General features: G+C 40.7%; 1 protein-coding gene across 2 annotated transcripts in view; it reads right to left on the bottom strand.

Moving 5' to 3' along the window:
* Positions 1–23,086, bottom strand: part of WDR49 (WD repeat domain 49) — a 168,792-nt gene that overhangs the window by 12,557 nt on the left and 133,149 nt on the right. For both annotated transcript variants that reach the window (XM_027542017.1, XM_027542010.1), the window contains 2 exons: positions 16,445–16,533; positions 13,896–14,042 (listed from right to left, as the gene is read on the bottom strand). In XM_027542017.1, the coding sequence (XP_027397818.1) occupies positions 13,896–14,042; positions 16,445–16,533 (236 nt within the window). The remainder of the gene's footprint in view (positions 1–13,895; positions 14,043–16,444; positions 16,534–23,086) is intronic.

Here is a 23,086-nt window from a genome sequence, read left to right as displayed (position 1 = left end):
AGGGGGACTCCTGAGGCTCGATCCTGCCTTTGCGTATGTTGAGCCTCCTTCCTCGTGACCTTTGCCATGGGTGGAGGTCCTCACTCCGGCTCCCAGCATCTCTGAAGAATTTTGCCAATATAAAACCCCTAATCAATGGACTCTTAGTAGGGAGATTATCCTGGATAATTTGGGAAAGCCAGACTTAGCCAGTTAGAAGACCTCAAAAGCAGGACTGAGGCTTCCTTATGAGAGAAAAGAAATGCCAACATACTGGATAAAGGCTTCTGCTTGTGCCCACGAGTTCCATGCTCTTCCTGTTTTAACTGCTGTGGATGACAGCTTTAGCCTATGCTCAATCTGCCCACAATCTTCCTTCCTGACTCAGCCCTACTCTTCTTGGACTTGCTGCACCAGACTCACAACCGCATAAGGTGATTCCTTGTCATAAATTTCAATACATGGTCCTGCTACTTTGGCTTCCCTGAACCCTGACTGATACACTTGCCATAAAGTGTGTTGTTTAAGGCAGAACAGTTGTGAAGGGTGAAGTGTTCTTATGAAGACAAATAGACTGTTTGTCAAAGTTCTTGTGATTTGTGACTGGAATCTGTCAGATACTCCTTGTAAAGAAAATGTATATTTATTCAAACATACAGCTTATCTTAAAGCACCTTCAAGTTCCCATATAGGTGTCATGTAGAACCTCAAGCCTCAAACTTCTTGTCCTTTGGGCCCAACAATTTACTTGTAATCTTGGCGAGTGGTTCACACAGAAGGGTTAGTAACAGCCAGTGTATTTGGATTCATTGGGTCACATTCCATCTTTAAGCCTTCTAAGACTTCCTTCACATTTAAAATTAACCCAGGTTTATTGCCTAGGCTACATGGCCCCATGTGACCTGATCCCTAACCCACTCCACCCTCACCTCATGCCCCCTACAAGCATCTCTCTCACTCTGCTCCGGCAAAACTGACATTTCTGTCCCTAGAATACACCAACACTGTCCCCACCTCAGTAGCTTTACACTTCTGTTCCCATCCTTGGAATATTCTACCCTCAATTGTTTGAAGAACTATTTCCTCTTATCTTTCAGGATTCAGCTCAACAATCAGAGAAACTTTCACTGATGCTCCATCTAGTCACATCCCATCACATTATCTTGCTTTGTTTTCTTCATACCATTTGTTAATGTATGCATGCTAAGTCGCTTCGGTCGTGTCTGACTCTTTGCAACCCTATGTAGCCTGCCAGGCTCCTCTGTCCATGGGATTTTTCAGCCAAGAATACTAGGGTGGGTTACCATACCCTCCTCCAGAGAATCTTCCCAACCCAGGGATCGAACTCGCATCTCTTACATCTCTTGCATTGGCAGGTGGGTTCTTTACCACTAGCACCACCTGGGAAGCTGCCTTTTATCCATATCACTATCCAAATGTACCTTCTTATATTCAGTTATTTAGTTATTGCTCCTAGGTGATAAATTCAATAAGTGCACAGACCACGTCTGCCTTTATATCCCATACATCCTTAGCATGCAGCATTGTGTCTGGTATTTAGAAGATGGTTAAAAAAAAAAAAATATATATATATATATATATATGTGTGTGTGTGTGTGTGTTGAATAAATGGACAAATGAATGAAGATTCTCCAGGCTTGTAAAGGGCAGGCGCACTCCTCACGCTTTGAAATTCCTACATTCCAGAGACCCGAGGAACTCTGTTATGGTAATAGAAGGGTGGATTTCCATGTCGCAAATCTGTATATCCACCCACTAACCATAACACCTGCTCTTAAAAATTAACATCAAGTGTTATCAGTAAACATTTACAGTCTCTACTTCCTAGTCAGGAAATGATGACATTATACATTGATCACTTTATTTTATAGTTGGCTGCCCAACAAGATTTGTTAATAATGATAACCAAAAGGTGTTTTAAAAATTATGAAAATGAAAAATGTGGTGGTCATGAAGCTATTCAAACATTTTCATGAAAATAAAATGATCCATTGATTTTAATAAAGCAAAGTTAATCTTTTGTCATCTGATCTCCCCTTTGCCCCCTGGTTGAAGACTAACTATATATCAGATGAGCAACAGTGCCTTTTCCAGAATCTCACAGAGTAGGAGTCATGGGAATCACACAGTGTGCACCTCACAGATTAGCTTCTTTCCCCGTGGTGAGAATGCAAAATTGTACAGCCACTTTGGAAGATAGTTGGTTGGTTGCTCTACAACCCTACCAGCATTTGGTGCTGTCAATGTTCTAGATTTTGGCCATTCTAATGACTGCATAGTGATAACTCATTGTTCTTTTTTACTTTGAGTTTCCCTGATGACATATGATGTGAACCATCTGTTGGATCTTTTAAAAAATGTTTTTCACACATTAATGACTTCTATTTTGTAGCACTCAATTTATGGTGCTATCATGTAAGCAAAGATATAATAGGAAGGATTTTTTGTTTCCTTCTAAGATGTCTCTGAGTTTTGTGCTCAATCTGGACCTTCAGTTATCTAAAATTTCCTGGAATGAATAACATGTAGAAATCTCTTATTTCTTACTTAAATATTTGTTCAAGTAAGAAGATTTCCATAATATCAGATTATTTTTCTTTATTGATATTAGATTTAAGATTATATTATAAAGCAGGGTGGATTTTATATGTATATGTCTTACCTATAGTTTAAGAACTATAGAGAGCAATGAAAACCCAGTATTTGACAGTATTGACTCTAGCATATCCTTCTAAGTAGGCAGATTCTAGCTGAGTTCACTATTTTGGAACTATTTTTCCCCTCTTTGTAAATTGTAGGTTGCCATGGATATGCAACAGAGAAGGCAATGGCACCCCACTCCAGTACTCTTGCCTGGAAAATCCCATGGATGGAGGAGCCTGGAAGGCTGCAGTCCATGGGGTCGCTGAGGGTCGGACACGACTGAGCAACTTCATTTTACCTTTCACTTTCACCTTTCACTTTCATGCATTGGAGAAGGAAATGGCTACCCACTCCAGTGTTCTTGCCTGGAGAATCCCAGGGACGGCGCATCCTGGTGGGCTACCATCTATGGGGTCGCACAGAGTCGGCCACGACTGAAGTGACTTAGCAGCAGCAGCAGCATGGATATGCAAACTCTGTCTCATCTGATAGAGTTTTAACGGACTTGCTCCTGTTCCTTGAAAACACCAGTTTTGGTACTCTACCTGCAAGTTGTGTCAGAGGCTATTATCTTGTACAAATTATTAACCCCTACTTTTGAACTGTGGTGTTGAAGAAGACTCTTGAGAGTCCCTTGGACTGCAAGGAGATCCAACCAGTCCATTCTGAAGGAGATCGGTATTGGGTGTTCATTGGAAGGACTGATGCTGAAGCTGAAACTCCAGTACTTTGGCCACCTCATGCAAAGAGTTGACTCATTGGAAAAGACTCTGATGCTGGGAGAGATTGGGGGCAGGAGGAAAAGGGGATGACAGAGGATGAGATGGCTGGATGGCATCACTGACTCGATGGACATGAGTTTGAGTGAACTCCAGGAGTTGGTGATGGACAGGGAGGCCTGGCGTGCTGCAACTCATGGGGTCGCAAAGAGTCGGACATGACTGAGCGAATGAACTGAACTGAACTGGACCAATTTTTCAGTTCTAGTTTTCTTCAGTATCTGACTACAATCCTCCAAACTTATTCAGTTCCTCTTACATCTGTCTAAAACTGAGAACTAAAACCTGACAGTCCAAGTCTCTAGGCTGCCTTGCAGCTCTCCTTTGCTGTCAGGACCTCCCGGACTTAGAAACAACTGACCTTTGCCACTCCCTCTTAACATCGGGCTCAACTGGTTCTGCTGGAGCAATGCCGGCAAGAATCCCCAAGAGAGACTTCTTAGACACTGTTTTGCCCAACCCAGAGAATTCATGATCACCTCTGGGTTGTCCAACAATGAGCGGTATTCATTCATCTTGAACAGAAGTAAGGTGGCTAACAACATTGAACCTTACCTGGATCCTGTAAAACCAGAACATGGAGGCAGTTAAGAAATGTCACACTCTCTCATGTTCTGGAAACAGATGACAACAAAAGACCACTCTTTTCTCTCTCCTTCTGCGATAAGGCCTTCTCCACCCTCCTCATAAGTCTGATAAGACTTGGATTCATTGAGATTCTTCGACCTGTCTCTGTAAGAGCTCAAGCCCCCTTCCTTTGTTGAGATATTCCTCTTTAATGAATGTTCTTCCTCTTGCAATAGCTTGAATACAGTTATCTCTTACTTTATCCTGTGCATTTTGTCTTTGACAGAACAACAACAACAAAACAACTCGCCCGAGGTATCACTAATGCAGCATTTCTTCTACCCTGGAAGTTTTAAAGATATTATAGGTACAATTTGAATGACTTCTGGGGAATTTATTGACAAAATCTGACCCAGAGCCACTTCTAAGTAGCTTCCAGTTTTTTGAATAAAGCATATCAAAAAGGAGTTTCAAGCTGTTTGAGAACCCACAGGGAACAACTTGGAAGCTAAAGAGAGATTGTGAAAGATGTTTCAACTTGAAAGGGAAAGAAAGAAAATACAAAAGAACACTGAAAAACCCAGTAGGTAAGATTAAAAAGTCACCTGGGGGTTACAAAGTGTTTGAAAACTGTCCCAAGTTCCAAAATAATAGTTTAGAGTGTTGAAAGTAAGTCTGGCAAAATGCCTCTCATCGTACAATCCCCAAATAACCTTCCAAACACTGTAATTATGGAGATTTCAAGAATGTATGTAAAATGCAGGGCAAAGACTTAAGGTAGACTCTGTAATGATAATGTGGAGGGGGGACTGTATTGGTGATTGAGTTTTTTTAAGATTTTTTGAGATTTTTTTAAGAGTTTTTTTTAAGTGCCCTTTATAATAGTAATTTTTAAATTCAATACCTCCTATGAAAAAGGAGATGAACAATTTTAAATGAAAATGATAAAAACAGGCAATATTAAGTGAAATAGCTGGATTTATAAATCATCATAAGAATAGGTTGCCCAGGGATTGTGATTTCATCATTTGAAATTTGAACAAGAGGGGCCGCATCTAGAAATATTAATAACATGGACACCTGCCTGAATAACATGGATTCTTCTCAACTATAATCCACCTTTTACTGGTTATGCAAAGCTAGATAAATTATTTAAACTCTTCTTCTATGCCATGGAGCCTATGCCAGAGACCCTTTATATAGTAAATAGGGGCAATAATAATCCCTATGTCATAGAGGTATTTAGTGGAATAATAATATCATCAATAAAGAAAATGTATTAAACTTTGATTAGGTGACAGGCTCTGTGCTAAGGGCTTCACATGGGTTATTTCACCTAATGTTCACGACAACATTATGGGGAGGGTAACAAATATGATGCCCATTTTTAGTTGAAGAAACTAAGGCATAGAGAGTTTAATTGACTTGATCAAGGTCATACAGATAGCAAATAGTCTTGATTTGAAGCCATGCTTACGCTAGAAATTTGGCCCTTACTATATGTTTATTGCTTTGAGTCTTCCAGATTTTATTCAAAAGACAACCATAACCATTGATACCTTATAACTTAGTAGGGATAATGGCTGTGATTTCAAAGGTTACCAAATAATGTGAAGGACAGGAGTGGAATAAAAAGCATGAATAGCCAAGGAACAGGGTACTATGCCAACTACCAATGTTTTGCTCCTCAGTTCCCATTCCACTCTTCACTGCTTGCTGTGTGATAATGGTCTGTGCCTGCATGCTAAGTCACTTCAGCCGTGTCTGACTCTTTGCCACCCTTGAACTGTAGCCCTCAAGGTTCCTCTGTCCATGGGATTTTCCAGGTAAGAATACTGGAATGGGTTGCCATGCCCTCCTCCAGGGGATCTTCCCGACCCAGGGATAGAACCCACATCTCTTAGGTCTCCTGCATTGGCAGGCAGGTTCTTAAGCACCGGGTGATAATGGGCCAGAGTCTTGTAAATGCTCTACTTTAACAGCTGGTATGATGCTGAGCTCTGTCACTAGAGGGCACTAGAGGGACACTGGATTTCTCTCTAAGTGGGTGCTTCTCTCACCAGCCTCCTACAGGGCTGCTCCTCCAGCACTGGACACCTACAGCGTGGCTTCCCAAGGACCCAGCTCCTCTTGTGTCTTCTCCAGCTCCAGACTCTTGTTATGCAAGTATGGCTTCTCCAGAACCGGCAGCTTCCCTTGTCACCCTCTCAGGTGACTGCAGCAGAGTGCCACCTGTGTGCCACCATCCAGTGAATGACTTTCCATAATACCCCAGGAGGCAAGGGGAAGGCCACCAGTGTGATTCCTCCCTGTGACAGCCTCCCCTGCACCCCCTTCATGGCTCTGCAGTGAGTTCTGCACCCCCTGTGGATGGGAGAGAATCTGATAACAGATTTCTGCAAATTCCACCTGCAGCAGCTCTGCCATCTTGCCATCCAGTGAGACAGGGATGAACCCACTCCTACAAGGTCTGGGTCTCAGCCCTAGTGCACATCTTCCCCCATCTAACTCAGGCCTGGAAGTAGTGGCTGCTCTTTAGACCCCCTATTGCTGTGTTCTTTAGAATCTCTTTACTTCTTACTAGCCAGTGTTTTATAATGTGCATATATTATATCTAAAATCAGAAGAAAAAATGAACTAAAAAATAAAACTAATTCTAAAATATGCCTTGACTGTAATTCTCCTGACTTATAGTGGCTTCTCAGTTATCGGTCTTTATCTTTCCTCCCCACTATAGTCAGTTTCTTGGAAAAGTGCTAGCTTTCCTTGGTTGATGACCCACAGGTGCCTCTGTCTCAACATAGTCTGAAACTAACTCTACACCATCTCTTCCTCCTATAAGTCCTCTCTCAATAACTGCCTCTTTTATTGACACAGTTATCCAGGCTAGAAACCTGACAATCATACATGTCTTAACATCTCACCAGGGCACATAATCCTTTCATTTATCTCTGCAACACTTCTCAGATTAGTTACTTCCTTTCAGGGTCTCCTTATCTTCAAAATAATAATAGTTACCATTTATGCTTATTATGGGCTAGTCACTGCTAAAATTAATCCACACAACTCCAGGCACCATTGGTCCCATTCAACAGATGAGAAAACTGAGAATTTGTAGGTTATGTAATTTATCCAGATATAAACTAGTAAAAGGCAAAGTAAACATGGAAAAGCAGGTAGTTGATGTCACACAAGTTCCCACAGCTCTAATACATCCACTGCCTTCAGTTTAGACCCATTATAATGTATCCACCACACAGTTTCCAGAAAGCTTTCTAAAATGCAAATCTGGACATGGCATTTTCCTGTTTAAAGATTTCAAAAGGAATTTTGTTTCTGGGTAGGATATAAGCAGCAGCAGGTCATCCTTCTCATTGGACTAGATAGAAGGAAAAAAAATTACAGAAACAATATTCTTAAAGCCATAGAGGGCTGTGGAAACAAAGATTATCAAATTAAAATACATGAGATGGTAGAACCTTCTCAGGTGAGCTGAGATTGCCAAATCTTTTCTTCCCTCTGGGGATTAATCCTGTCCAGGCACTGCTAAGAAACAAGTTTGCCACAGACAAAGAGACTTTTCTAAAGGGAAAGGAAAATCAGAAGGCTTTGGATGACTGTGTGGGTTGATGTGATGGACTGAAATCCAGAGGAACTTTGTAACTGTGCCCAGGGTTCCCTACAGGACTTAATCTGAGTGCTGGATGGTGTGGGAGACCATGAATTGGACTGGGGAGGCAGATTAACATTTCCCGCAGTCTTACAGTACTTAGAAGACAATAACTACACTAACGTGAGAGGCCTTAAACAAACATTTGAAATTGAAAGTGAACAAAGTCTAACTGCAGCCATGACCAGGCTCTGACTGAACTCAATTCCTAACTGAATTAACACGAACCACACTTCATGCTCTTCGTCCAACTAAGGAAAGAAAATAACATTAACTTCATTATCTATAGAACTTTTACACAATTTCTGTCATACAATTAAAAAAACTGTACCAGAAAATGTACAAAATTATAGGACTTGCAAGAAAGAAATAAAATGTGACCAATAACCAAAAAGGAAAAATAGATATTAGAAGCAGATCCAAGGATCATCCAGATATTGATGTCAGCAGGCCAGGACTTTAAATTATAAATATGTTAAAGAAAACAGAGAGAGTATTTGGACAAAATGGATGACATAAAGTAATTTAAAACATAAGTAATAAGTATTTTCAACTGAGAATTAGAATATATATATAAGATTCAAATGGCATTTTAGAACTGAATATATGTATATATGCACACACACACACACACACACACATATATATAATCTAACATGGGAAACTAATATCATAGGTTTAAAAGAATTGCAGAGGAGACAAGATTAGTGAATGCAAAGATAAATCAATATAACACATCCAAAATGAAGCCCAGAGAGGAAAATAAAATGGAAATATAAGAACACAGGAAACATTTGTGATATAATTAAAGTCCAAAATATGTGTAATTGCAATCCCAGCAGGACTGGAAAGTGGTAATTGAAAAGAAATACAGATAATAGCTGAGAATTATCCAACATTGAAGAAAGATGCACTCAAAAATTCCTATCAACCCCAAGCAGAATAGATACAGATAAAAGTGTATTTATGCCCAGCATGATAAAGCTGCTAAAAACCAAGATAAAGAGAAAAACCTTTAAAACAGTCAGAAAAAAATATTACATTCAAAGAAGTAACAATAGTATGAAGAGTGGAACTTTATAAACAGGAACTATGGGAGCAAGGAAGCAATGATATAGTATCTTTAAAAAGTTGAAAAATACTGCTATCTAGAGTTTTAAATCCAGTGAAAGTATCCTTTCAAAGTCAAAATGAAATAAAGACATCTTTCAGAAACAAAAAGCCTGGAAAATGATTAACCATCAGACCCATCAGACATTATAAGAAATACTACAGGAAGTTCTGAATGAAAGAAAGTAATCTCAGTTGGAAGCCTAGTACCCCAAGAAGAACTAAAGGACACAAGAAAGAATGTGTGTGTGTGTGTTCTTACTTCAAGTATTTCTGCAGGACTGAAGGCAGAAGTAGCCTGAATTCAAAGGCTCATTTGTAAAAATCTAAGCTCCAGTGTTTTGGTCATCTGATGCAAACAGACAATTCATTGTAAAAGTCCTTGATGCTGGGAAAGACTGAGTTCAGAAGGAGAAGAGGGCATCAGAGGATGAGATGGCTGGATGGCATCACCAATGCAATGAATATGAACTCGGGTAGACTCCAGGAGATGGTGAGAGAGAGGGAGGCCTGGTGTGCTGCAATCCAAGGTGTCGCAAAGAGTCAGACACGACTGTGTGACTAAATACCAACAAAGCCCAGCAGATGCTCATAATGGGTGGAGGGTACAGGACAAAGGCTTTAATAACCCTGAAGATGAAGGGAGAGACTTCCCCCTGTGCTGAGGAAGCGGGTATCAAGTGCTTTGCCCTGAGGAAACAGGAAGACACGTTCTCGGAGGGAATTCTGGTGTGGCTGTCTTGAGGAGCAGGACCCCAAACCAGGACTCTCAGCCTGGCAAAGATTCCCACATCCCATGGAGTGCTGAAGCAGATAAACTCCCAACTCTGACTTCAAGGGACCTTCAAGGATTATCATGGGGAGGATGTCTGTGGCAACCAGAAGACTAAAGAGAAACTTCCTGGATCCTGAAGTCATCCAAGGAGGAGGAACGGCCCCACAATGACCAGAAAGGGGTTTTCTGTTCATCTGCTTGGATGAGGGCTCAGAGTCAGATAAAGTTGATTCAAAGGAAATTAAAAGGTTAACTTTCAAAAAAAAAAAAAAGAAAGAGTATTGTAACCTTTATAATAATCATTAAAAGGATAACACAAACTGATATAAAAACTGAAGAATTAATAGAAGAGATAAAATGGGATAATTCAGAACAGTTGACTGAAACATTCCAATGTCTCCTCATTTCTGGTAAAATAAATACCAAAGTCCTTAACATAGCAAGCTGAGTGCTCTATGCTTTGGCTTCCATTTGCCTCTCTAGCCTTAATTCTCATGTTCCTTCTAGAACCCAGCCATTTAAATGGGACTACACATAGCTCCCTATACACACACCATCCATCTTTTTCATACCACCTTACCCTTGCATACACTGCTCCTTTGCAAGAAACATATACTCCTTTTTTTTTTAATCTGAATAATATCACATATAACTTTGACTATCTAGCTCAGGCATGATCTGGTTTCTCTGGAGAATCATCTATGAATCTCCATATGGTCCCACAGTGCCCAGGGCTTATCGCTATTATAGCCTCTGCTGTAAAACATAATTGCGATGGGGAAACACTAACTAAAACCACCCACCCAGGCCAAGCACCATAATAACCATAAGTCCTGGTAAGGAACACGGAACCAACACACCACCATCAACAAGGGACAGTCTAAAGGAGACGCCAGTCCATATATTCTTCCACCCTCCAAGAATCCTTCCCACTGGAATCTATCTTGGCTGAGTGATGCATATGCCACCAGGAAGGACCTTGAGTCAGAATGATTGGCCAGAGGCAACCTGGAAATTAATCCCATTACCATAAGACCACTTTGAGCCAAATGGCAAGGCCGTCTTCCTGGGTTCCCTTACCCTCCTGCCCTCCACCTGGGCACACCTTCCCAATAAAGTCTCTTCCTTTGTCAGCACACATGTCTCCTCAGACAATTCATTTCTGAGTATTAGACAAGGCCCACTCTCGGGCCCTGGAAGACGTCCCCCTTCCTGCAACGTAATGATTTGTTTCCTTATCTATTTCCCCAACTAATCTTCAAGAACTTTGAAGGCTGTCCCTCTACATGTCAGCTCTGTCCCTTCACCATCCAGCACAAGTGCCAGCAGAGAAGGCATTCAGTATTCACCAGGGAGGCTAAATACACACATGAGCAGACATGATTTCTATATCAGCTAGTTGAAGACCATTATTATGCAGAGCATGGTACAATCCTGGGGCATTCTCCAGACCTTTGTTTCTAACTAGCACACCAGTACCTCTAACTCAACACCTTCCAAACTCAACTCTGTTCATCTGTGTCAAACTCAGTCACCATGACACTGTCTGAGTTACCCACTGCAGCCAGCTTGAAATCATTTGGACGTCTGCCCTACTTCACTCCTGATTTCCTTACGTTTTTCCTTACGTTTCTTTGGTCTAGACTTCCTCTTGTCCTTCCTCACCCTTTGAACTCCTACCCATTTTAAGTCCACAGGGTCTTCCCTGTAGCTCAAATGGTAAAGAATCTGCCTGCAATGCAGGAGACCTGGGTTCAATCTCTGGGTCAGGAAGATTCTGTGGAAAAAGGAATGGCAATCCACTCCAGTATTCTTGCCAGGAGCATCTCATGGACAGAGGAGTCTGGCAGGCTATAGTCCATGGGATCGCAAAGAGTTGGACACTACTGAGCGACTAACACCACTCACTACTCAGAGGAAATTTGAACTAATTCCTTCTTATGCCCCATGTGTGCTAAGTCACCTCAGTCATATCCAACTCTTTGGGATCCCATGGACTGTAGCCTGCCAGGCTCCTCTATCCATGGGATTCTCCAGGCAAGAACACTGGAGTGGATTTGGCCATTTTCTCCTTCAGGGGATCTTCCTGACCCAGGGATCGAACCTGCTTCTCTTACATCTCTTGTATTAGCAGGTGGGTTCTTTACCACTAATGCCACCTGGGGAGCATTATGCCCCAGGCAGGTGGCTCAGACAGTAAAGAATCTGCCTGCAATGCAGGAGACCTGGGTTCGACCCCTAGGTTCCATCCCATGGACAGAAGAGCCTGCCGGGCTACAGTCCATGGGATCACCAAGGGTCGGGCATGAGTGAGCAAATAAGCACAACACAGCACAGACTTAATCTGCCTTCTTGCCTGGTACAGAACCCATTTGTGGTGTCATGCGTCATGTGTTCGGTCACCCTCAATAGTTTATATCTGTCTCTCTCAAGTTGATGAAACTTTTTCAAAAAGGAACTGTTTTCCTTGCCGAGAAAGCAGATGAGTAGAAATATTTAGAAGGGAGCAAAGAAAGAAAAGCTGAAGAATAAAATAGAAAAGCAAAAGAAAGAAAGCATCTTTTTTAAATCGTGTGGAAATTACAGGAAAACATATTAAGATATCTGGGAGAAAAAATTCTCTTTGAACTTTGAAAATGTACTTGTCAAAGTACTTCTTTGCACTTTTGGTATTTCCAACCAGTCATTCACCCCAACCTTCCCTTACACATCCTCCCTGCCCATGAGGAGCAGTTGTCTGAAAACAAAGGAGAATTTTCCTGCTGCAGAATGTGCTGCTGCTGCTGCTGCTAAGTCACTTCAGTAGTGTCCGACTCTGTGCGACCTCACAGACGGCAAGGCTCCTCAAAAACACAGGAGCTCCCAGATCTGAGAAGAGTCATTTGCTGCGCTCATCATTTCTTTCTCCTACTTCGTGGCTCTCAGGTTTCTGCATTCTCCCTCTCCTATTTCTCTTGCCTCAATTCTAACTCTGCTCCATCTTGGTTTCCTCCTGGGTACATGTTCTACGCCTGGACTGCCTTTACACTTTGTTCTGGCTCCCTGGATCTTTTCTTACTCGCTGTTCCCCAAATTCTCTTCCGTCTGTGACTCAGCAGGATGAGATAAGTCCTCCCATGTTTATTCTTGAAAATGAATCATCCTGGGGAAAAAGCAATTGCCTGATAGACTGAAAGCCCTGTCGGATGAACTAAAGGTTATTTAAAGCCCTACCATTTATGGATTCATGTTTTTAAAAGGAAATGAGCAGGTATCATAGATGATCCTCCTGAGAGCAAATAAACGCTAGATTTAGAAAAGAGAAACTGCGAAAAAGCAAAGGAAGCTGATAATAATTAGAGTGGAAATACCGTGGTGAGGAATGGCAGCTGTACCTTGCTTCCAAGTGGAATTAAAAAAAAAAAAAAAAAAAACCACACACATTTTGACCAGCTGTAATAGGGAAGCAAGCAGAGACAAGAGGCTTAAACTTCCTCAAGTGTAAGCATAAACACCTCCCTCCTTATTTCTCAAGGATGATGTTGAACCCCAATCGCAGAGGATTTGAAAAGTTTAGAAACCACAGATCTCAGATGGTTAGAGTGCAGTTCTGATCTTTTAACTACTACAAGCTGAAAATGTCTCTTTTCATTAATTATTTTAAATGAGTTCCCTGTGGTGTCCATATGCTTTCCGAGTGCCTCGCTGAGTAGCAGGTTGTATCGCCTGCACTCCCGTTGTGTCCCTCTTTGCGGGTAGGATGTTTGTACAGAATTACTCTTTAAATTCTTGGAAACTTGGAACCCTATAACAATCTGAAAAAAAATAGAGCATTCTTATGCACATCTTGTTTCCAAATGTTCAGAGCCCATTCACTTCTATGTTCTAAGATAAGCTTTCTTTTCCTCTCATCCTATTAGCCTAGTGTTGCAGCTGGAAGGCTCTAAAACAATACACTTTAAGTAGCCGCCATTTATAGAGTTTCACACGAAAAGAACAAACCCAGATTGGCAGAGATTCTGTTCAGCAGCAGCCTTAGGATGTCTCTTTCTCTGGTATCAGATTTGAAAATTCAGATTACTGGGGGGGAAAGGTTCTTATTCATAGCAGAATCATATTGTTTATGGCTTTCTGACTTCAGAAAAGTGGCAAAATAAAAATATTCCTTTTGTGTATTTCAGCCCATTAGCTGTCCTTTCTGTGAGCACTGACCAGCAACTAAGCTATAAATCTTAATAGTCAAACCACACTTCATTTCACTGCCATCTACAAGGTGAACATGTGTTCCCTTCATGTCTCTCCATTTTGTTTTCTTAACTGGTTGAGTTTCCTGAGGAGAAAGGACGAAGTGGTACAGTGATTGAGGACTTACTTTCAGAAAGTGATGGAAATTCTGGAATTTGGGGACACTGCTCCTCTGGGCCTTCCCTAAAGTATTTCTCAGGGTCTAGAAGAAAAGCTGGTTTATTCACTTCAGGTAGCTCTTTCAACGTTCCAATGCTTAATGACCTAAAACTGCCTTCACAACAGCAAGTTTTAAGGGAGGATGGGGAAAAAAAGTACAATATCATTAATTCCTCAGAAAGAGCTAGCACATTTCCAAGTTAACTTCTTTTTTTTAAAATTTAACCTTCCTGTTACTCAGCTGGTACAGCTGCAGTGATCAGCAAACCCTGTAAACACAGCTGTTCAAGATAAAGCCATGGTCCTTTTATTCAAAGGGACGAAAAGAAACTCAAGACTCCCCATTCATTTATTTTTCATTTTGTATTCTTTTGCGATCTTCCTTTGAAAACGGGTATTCTGCAATTTTGGAAAAAGCCCAGTTTCTCTGCAAGAAAATTGCAGGCTTTGTGAGGTGAAACCTATTTTTGAGTATTTAATTTAACAATATATCTAAAATTTTGAATATGCAGGTACAATTTCATTTTGCTATAATGTAAACCAGGGCTGTGTTACTATATCTATGATTCACACGATGAGATAATGAGAAGTAAGAGTGGAAAGTTTTCTTTTTGCTTCATGGGATAAATGGATAATGGAATGCTTGTGTGCTTAGTCGCTAAGACATGTCTGACTTTTTATGACCCCATGGACCATAGCCCACCAGGCTCCTCTGTCCATGGGATTTTTCAGGCAGGAATACTGGGCTGGGTATTTCCTTCTCCATTTCCTTCTCCAGGGGATCTCCCCAACCAGGGCTCAAACCCAAACCTCCTGTATCTCCTGCATTGCAGGTGGATTCTTTACCTGCTAAGCCATTGAGGAAGCCCCTAGCAAATGGAATAGAAGTCTACAAAAACTTAATTCAAGTCATGACCCTAGGGACTTCCCTGGCAGGCCAATGGTTAAGACTTCATGCTTCCACTGCAGGGGGCATGGGTTGGATCCCAGGTTGGGGAACTAAGACCCCACATGCCACATGGCTCAGCCAAAAAATAATTAATTAAAAAGATGTGATTCTGTGTGTTCTTGATTGTTAGCTCTAGGGTAAAAACTGTGCTTTTTCATTGTGCTGTCTTGTAACCAGCATCTACTCAGAGACAAGCTATGTCAGTGGTTCTCAAACTATACCAGATATCAGAGTCATCTGTGGGGCTTGTTTAAGCATAAACCACTTGCACCACTCCTGTTTCTAATTTAGTTGGGTGGGGATGCTTAGTTGCTCAGTCATGTCCGACTGTTTGCAATCTGATGAACTGAGCCCGCCAGGCTCCTCTGTCCATAGGATTTTCAAGGCAAAAATATTGGAGTGGGTTGTCATTTCCTTCTCCAGCAGGTGGGCATACGGCCCCAGAATTTACCTTTCTAAGTTTCCAGTGATGCTAATTCTGGTAGACCAGGGAACATACTTTGGGAACCAGTGTATGTCAAACCAAAGGAGAAATATTCACAACCTGTAAAGTATCATTGGTAAATGGCAGACCTTGGACATCTACTCAAACATATTTCATTCCAAAAGTTGTGTTCCAAGGTATAATACTAATAATAATTAATAATATTAGTAATAAAATTGTATTGAGTTTTTATAATATGCCAAGCACTAAAGTGTTTCACATATAATTATTTCATGTAATCTTGGCAAAACCCCTATGGAGCAAATTAGTTTATAAATATGCATTGAATATTAACAAATAATAATGTACCTTTTGACAACAAAAATTTCAACAAAAATGAGCATATTTGCTCTATGAAAGTGCAGCACCCCCTTGGACATAAGTTGACAAAAGATTTGTAATGAGTGAAATATTCTTGTTATATGATGGAGCTTCCAGAATGATTCTCACTACTCTTCTAAATAATACACTTCAGTATGATAACAATTTTTTGTTTTAATTAATTTTTTAAATAATTATCTGGTCTGCCAAAACTAAAAAAAAAATACACTATTCTGTGTGATTTGGGACTTTCTGAGAAAAAAAAAAACTTTTAGTTTTATTTTTATCTTTTAAATATTTAGGGGAGAAAATTAACATTTCAGTGCCAACTCTATTTTGGAAACTATACTGGGCACTTTCCACATGTTTTCTGGCTTAGACTTTACACTTCTTCCACTTGTTGATTGTGAAGGCTTGGACAAGTCACTTAATATCTCTGAGCCTCTTTGTCTTCCCTTTATTCAATGGAGATCACAAGACCTTATTCAGGTTTATTATGGAATACCAACATTCCTGGTTCAATCTGAGTCAAGAAGATCCCCTGGGGAAGGAAATGGCAACCTACTCCAGTATTCTTACGTGGGAAATCCCATGGACAGAGAAGTCTGGCGAACAGTCCATTGGGGGTTGCAAGGGTCGGTCACAACTTAGCGACTAAACCACCACCACCAATATTCCTGGCACATAGCATAGTTATTTGTTTTCTTCATAACAATCTATAAAATAATAACATAATAAAAATATATCAACAGTGATAACTTACTGCAAGATTTTCGTATAATTCCACCATCGTAAAGGTCATGTGTTTCCATATATTTCACACCTAAGTTTATGACTTCTGAAGGTCTGACACTGGAAGAAAATAATTTATGATGAAATAAAAATCAACCACAAAGGATGAACAGACACTTTCTGGCTGTAAATGTATACCTTTAACAACAACAAAAAAAATCTCTATCCTGTGGACTTAAGTAGTGACATTTGTTTACACTAATCAAGTTACACCTTCGAGTACAAGGCCTAGCCAGGTGACGGTATAAAAGAGGAAGAGTCACAGAGAAGGAGAAGTCAGTTTAAGCAAGGGTCCCGTCCTCAGAAGAAAATGTCACAGAAATGCACACTATCTTGCCCTATGTGTAAATTATATGGGCTAATTACTGTTATTGATCAAAAGTTCTTTTCTCCATTGTTATGCCTGCATCTTCACTTATGGTATCCAAAATGCAAAAAGAAAAAAATAACTCAGTATTTTTGAGACTTGTCATATAAAATCTACATGAAAACCTTAGATTAGCTTAAATTTACAGAAAAAGTTTTTATCAATAAAACACAGGAAGGGAAACCATTACATGGTTGTATATAATTCCAGTCAGCAAACAGGAAATGATTTCAAATATATTTAACATTTACTGTCATAGACCTCAGCCTTAACAGCTACAAGCCATGTTGCCAAAAATTATTATTTTCTTGGGAAGTGTCTGGTCAGAAAACATCCCTATTTTCACAAAATTGTTGAGAGTCACAGGGACTGCCCTCTTCCTTCTGCCTCCTTTCCTTGCATTCTTTAACCCTTTGTGATTACTACTCCCCCTTCTAACCTTTATTCCCAATTTTGTTACATACTGAGCAGCTATAGAACTTTGGGGCCTCTCTGGTGGCTCAAATGGTAAAGAATCTGCCTGCAATGCAGGAGACACACATTTGATTCCTGGATTGGGAAGAGTCCCTGGAGAAAGGAATGGCAACCCACTTCAGTATTCTGATCTGGAGAATTCCATGGACAGAGGAGCCTGGAAGTCTACAGTCCCCAGGGTCACAGAGTTGGACACGACTGAGTGATCAACACTTTCACTTTTTCATAGAACCTTGAGATGTTTCTTATTCTCTCAGCCTCAATTTCTGCTCTGCGTGTGATTCTTACTGTGGTGTTAAAGGAGGTAAGAAGGATGAATGCTGAGTGATGTGTCTAATAAATAATAGTATTCAATAAATGTTAATTTCCCTCCTTCCTTTTCCTCTGTCCTAGTTGACTATCTCTCAAACTTAAATGAGCTTAAAAGTAAAATTTCCATTGTAGAGTAGTTATAGATTTACAGAAAATTTATAAAGATAGTAGAGAGTTCTGGAACCCCTTCACCCAATTTTCCCTATTGTTAACATCTTATATTACCATTTGTCACAATTTCAAAATCAATACTGGTACATTATTAGTAGTATTTTATTAGGATTTTCCCAGTTTTTCTAACTGCTCTTTTCCTGTCCCAGGATCCCACATTACATTTAGTTTTCTGACCCCTTAGTCTCCTCTGGTATAAAACAATTTCTCAGATTTTACTTGTTTTAGATGACCTTGACAGGTTTAAGAAACACCTGTCCATTTTTTTGGTAGAGTCTCCTTCAATTTGGGTTTGTCTGATGCTTTTGGAAAACTCAGCAGTGGCCACAGGACTGGAAAAGGGCAGTTTTCATTCCGATCCCAAAGAAAGGCAATGCCAAAGATTGCTCAAACTACCGCACAATTGCACTCATCTCACATGCTAGTAAAGTAATGCTCAAAATTCTCCAAGCCAGGCTTCAGCAATACATGTACCGTGAACTTCCTGATGTTCAAGCTGGTTTTAGAAAAGGCAGAGGAACCAGAGATCAAATTGCCAACATCTGCTGGATCATGGAAAAAGCAAGAGAGTTCCAGAAAAACATCTATTTCTGCTTTATTGACTATGCCAAAGCCTTTGACTGTGTGGATCACAATAAACTGTGGGAAATTCTGAAAGAGATGGGAATACCAGACCACCTGATCTGCCTCTTGAGAAATCTGTATGAAAGTCAGGAAGCAACAGTTAGAACTGGACATGGAACAACAGACTGGTTCCAAATAGGAAAAGGAGTACGTCAAGGCTGTATTTTGTCACCCTGCTTATTTAACTTTATACACAGAGTACATCATGAGAAACGCTGGACTGGAAGAAACACAAGCTGGAATCAAGATTGCTGGGAGAAATATCAATAACCTCAGATATGCAGATGACACCACCCTTATGGCAGAAAGTGAAGTGGAACTAAAAAGCCTCTTGATGAAAGTGAAAGTGGAGAGTGAAAAAGTTGGCTTAAAGCTCAACATTCAGAAAACAAAGATCATGGCATCTGGTCCCATCACTTCATGGGAAATAGATGGGGAAACAGTGTCAGACTTTATTTTTTGGGGCTCCAAAATCACTGCAGATGGTGACTGCAGCCATGAAAGTAAAAGACGCTTACTCCTTGGAAGGAAAGTTATGTCCACCTAGATAGCATATTCAAAAGCAGAGACATTACTTTGCCAACAAAGGTCCATCTAGTCAAGGCTGTGGTTTTTCCTGTGGTCATGTATGGATGTGAGAGTTGGACTGTGAAGAAGGCTGAGCACCAAAGAATTGATGCTTTTGAACTGTGGTGTTGGAGAAGACTCTTGAGAGTCCCTTGGACTGCAAGGAGATCCAACCAGTCCATTCTGAAGGAGATCAGCCCTGGGATTTCTTTGGAAGGAATGATGCTAAAGCTGAAACTCCAGTACTTTGGCCAGCTCATGGGAAGAGTTGACTCATTGGAAAAGACTCTGATGCTGGGAGGGATTGGGGGCAGGAGGAGAAGGGGATGACAGAGGAGATGGCTGGATGGCATCACTGACTTGATGGACGTGAATCTGAGTGAACTCCGGGAGTTGGTGATCGACAGGGAGGCCTGGCGAGCTGCAATTCATGGGGTCGCAAAGAGTCGGACACGACTGAGCGACTGAACTGAACTGAACTGATGCTTTTCTAATGCTTAGATGGGGATTATGAGTTGTTGGAAGAAAGATAAGAGAGGTGAAGTGTTATGTTCATTACCACTTATCAAAGTGAAAGTGAAAGTCGCTCAGTCATGTCAGACTCTTTTTGACCCCAAGGACTATTCAGTCCATGGAATTCTCCAGGCCAGAATACTGGAGTGAGCAGCCTTTCCCTTCTCCAAGGGATCTTCCCAACCCAGGGATTGAACCACAGGTCTCCCACATTGCAGGCAGATTCTTTACCAACTAAGCCACGGGGAAGCCCACAATTTATCAAGGGCACCTGCTATTGACCTGACTTACCACTGTTTGATGTAAACTTTATCAACTGGCCAAGGTTGCTTGCCAGGTCTCAGCAAAGTTACTTTTTCCCTAAATGTCTACACAATACTCCCTGAAGGCAGATGAAGAGGAAAGTTAAGTTCTACCTCCTTGACTGGGGGGAGTATCTACATAAATTATTTAGAATTATAACTTTTTTAAAGGAAATCTTTGCCATCCAAAAGACTGAGGGTAGATGGAAATTTTTCCCCAAACCACAAAGGCCAATCTATTGCTTCATTTCCAAAGACATTTGACTCCTGGGAAAACGGTGACTATGAAAATGTACAGGGAACTGGAAAGAGGTGAATACTCCCAAGTTTCCAGTATTCCTGGTGGACAAATACAAAGAAACTAAAGGATGTAATAAACAGCATGCATGTGTGCCTGCTCAGTCATGTCTGACTCTTTGCAACCCTATGGATTGTAGCCTGTCAGGGCTATAAGCTCCTCTGTCCATGGAATTCTCCAGGCAAGAATATTGGAATGGGTTTCCATTTCCTCCTCCAGGGGATCTTCGTGACCCAGGGTTTGAACTCACCTCACCTGCATTGGTAGGCAAATTCTTTACCACTATGCCACCTCAGAAGTGAAATAAAGAAAATGTGTGCATGTGCTAAGTCTCCTCAGTCATGTTCAACTCTTTGCAACCCTATGGACTGTAACCTGCCAGGCTTCTCTGTCCATGGGTTTCTCCAGGCAAGAATACTGGAGTGGGTTGCCATTTCCTTCTCCAGGGGATCGTCCTGAACCAGGAATTGAACCCACATCTCTTGGATCTCCTGCATTGGCTGGGGCAGGCTGGGGCAGGGGGTGTTTGTTCTTTATCACTAGCTTGGGGATTGTCTACCTGGGAAGCTAATACAGAGCATAGATAGAGTTTAAAACTTTTGCAAAAATGTCTTATGGGGTGATGCAAGATGGGGGCCTACTATGGACTATGGCATCCTTGCCATCAATTCTATGAGAAGGGAAGACCATATTTCCCGTCTCTCAGTGCTGGATGTACAAGGGAGGAATGATGACTGTCAAGTTCCCAAGTGCCCTATTGGGCATTAAAGGAAGTGAAGGTGCCTAGAGGAGTTGCTTACCAATAGCAGATGCTTAACAAAACGTTTGATCACTTGACTCAGAGACCAACAAAATTTCAATACTGCCACATGTTGATTGTTGCACAGGCAGAATAGAGCAGCAGCAAAGCGTATTGACTCTGGAGCCTGCTTTAGGGTCCCTGGCTCACCTCTTATAGGTTGTGTAAGTCACTTAACTTTTTTCTGTCTTGCTTTCCTAGTCATGAAATGGAGATTACAACTGTGGATACCACCAAGGATTATCAGTTGAGTTCTGTTCAGTTAGTTGCTCAGTCATGTCCGACTCTTTGCAACCCCATGGACTGCAGCACACCAGGCTTCCCTCCGTGTCACCAACTCCCAGAGCTTGCTCAAACTCATGTCCATCGAGTCGGTGATGCCATCTAACGATATCATCCTCTTGTGTCCTCTTCTCCTCCTGCCTTCAAGCTTTCCCAGCATCAGGGTCTTTTCCAATGAGTCAGCTCTTAGCATCAGGTGGCCAAAGTACTGGAGCTTCAGCTTCAGCATCAGTACTCCCAATGAATATTCAGGATTGATTTCCTTTAGAATTGACTGGTTGGATCTCCTTGCAGTCCAAGAGACTCTCAAGAGTCTTCTCCAACACCACAGTTCAAAAACATCAATTCTTCAGAGCTCAGCTTTCTTTAGGCTCCAGCTCTCATGTCCATACATGACCAAGGATTATAGTGACAATTAAATGAGCTAAACCATAAAAACCTTAGAAGAATGCTTAGAATATGGTAAGAGCTCAGTAAGTATTGACTACTATCACTTTAGGACAGAATAATACAATATTTACCACTCAAATTAGGTGTTCCAATATTCCCAAAAGCCAATTCTGGGGCTTCTCCAATGACTCACCAGTAAAGAACCTGCCTGCCAATGCAAGAGATGAGAATTTGATACCTGGATTGGGAACATACCCTGGAGGAGGGCATGACAACCCACTCTGGTATTCTTGCGTGGAAAATCTCATGGACAGAGGAATCTGGTGGGCTACAGTCCATAAAGTCACACAGAGTCATACACTAAGCACATGTATATGCAGTCAGTTCTAATATTCTTTTTTTTAATCTTATATTAAAAATTTTTACATTTACAATTACTCCTATTTTATCACATAAGCTCTACTGGCAGAATAATTAGAAAATCAATATCATATAAATAATACTAAATATAAATTCCCTTCTAATAATAATATGGACTCTAGAACCTAATCATCTCGTATGTTTAAGAATCGGTAAGTGTGCCTTCTGTTTTATACAAATTTACTGAGAAATTAATGGAAATCTACATTTCATTTCTCAACTAATTCTTTTACCCTGTCTTCTAATAAATAATCCTTTCACCATAAATATTTTTTTAATGGTAGCCAAAGAAAAGTGTGTCAGATCATAGCAGACGGAGTGCTCTGGAGCACTCCAAAGACAGAGTGCTCTTTGTTGCCCTAGCATAAGAATAAAGATGGATTAGAGTGTGTTCAGATGGATAGGTCTGACTTACCAATAGAGTCATTCTAAAATGAAGAGTGGTTCAATAACAGAGAAGTCTATCTGTACAATGGTGAGTGTAGCCTATGGGATTTATTCAAGATACGGCTGGAATATGCTTCTCTTACGGCTGGATTGGGAATTAGTCTACCAGACATCAGATACCTCTTTCAAGTTTGTTACTGAATTATTAAAGATTAATAAACATGTGAAAATGTTTATTCTCACAAATAATTTAAAAGTCCAACTTAAAACACTGACAGTCTATCAGAGCAACAATTTTAAGACAATGACAACATGCAGTGTTCGTTCAGACACAGTCATTTCCCTTTCCTGCTGGTGGTAGAGCCCACACATCATTGGGACAGCAATTTAGCAAGACTCAGAGACCTTTAAAACTTTGACTCAACACCTCCGTTTCAAATAATTTATTCTAATGATGAATGTGGTCAGGTATTCCAACACGTATGCATGAAGGTATTTAAAGAAATGTTCCCAGTTAAAACTTGTAAACAGTTTAAATATTTAAAAGAAGAGAATGTTTAGAAAGCTACATGATAATTCTTAAGGAGTTGTCGTGAATATTGACATCTGGGGACACTCATATTAAATAACATGGAAATGTACTACCTGTATGTTTTTTAGGTTGTAAAACAGGTTACAAACTATGTGTACTACATCCTCACTTTTAT

The sequence above is a fragment of the Bos indicus x Bos taurus genome, chromosome 1, assembly GCF_003369695.1.
Source record: "Bos indicus x Bos taurus breed Angus x Brahman F1 hybrid chromosome 1, Bos_hybrid_MaternalHap_v2.0, whole genome shotgun sequence".
Classification (NCBI taxonomy): Eukaryota; Metazoa; Chordata; class Mammalia; order Artiodactyla; family Bovidae; genus Bos; species Bos indicus x Bos taurus.
Note: the sequence above shows the minus strand (reverse complement) of the source record. Positions and strands in the feature narration are given on the sequence as shown.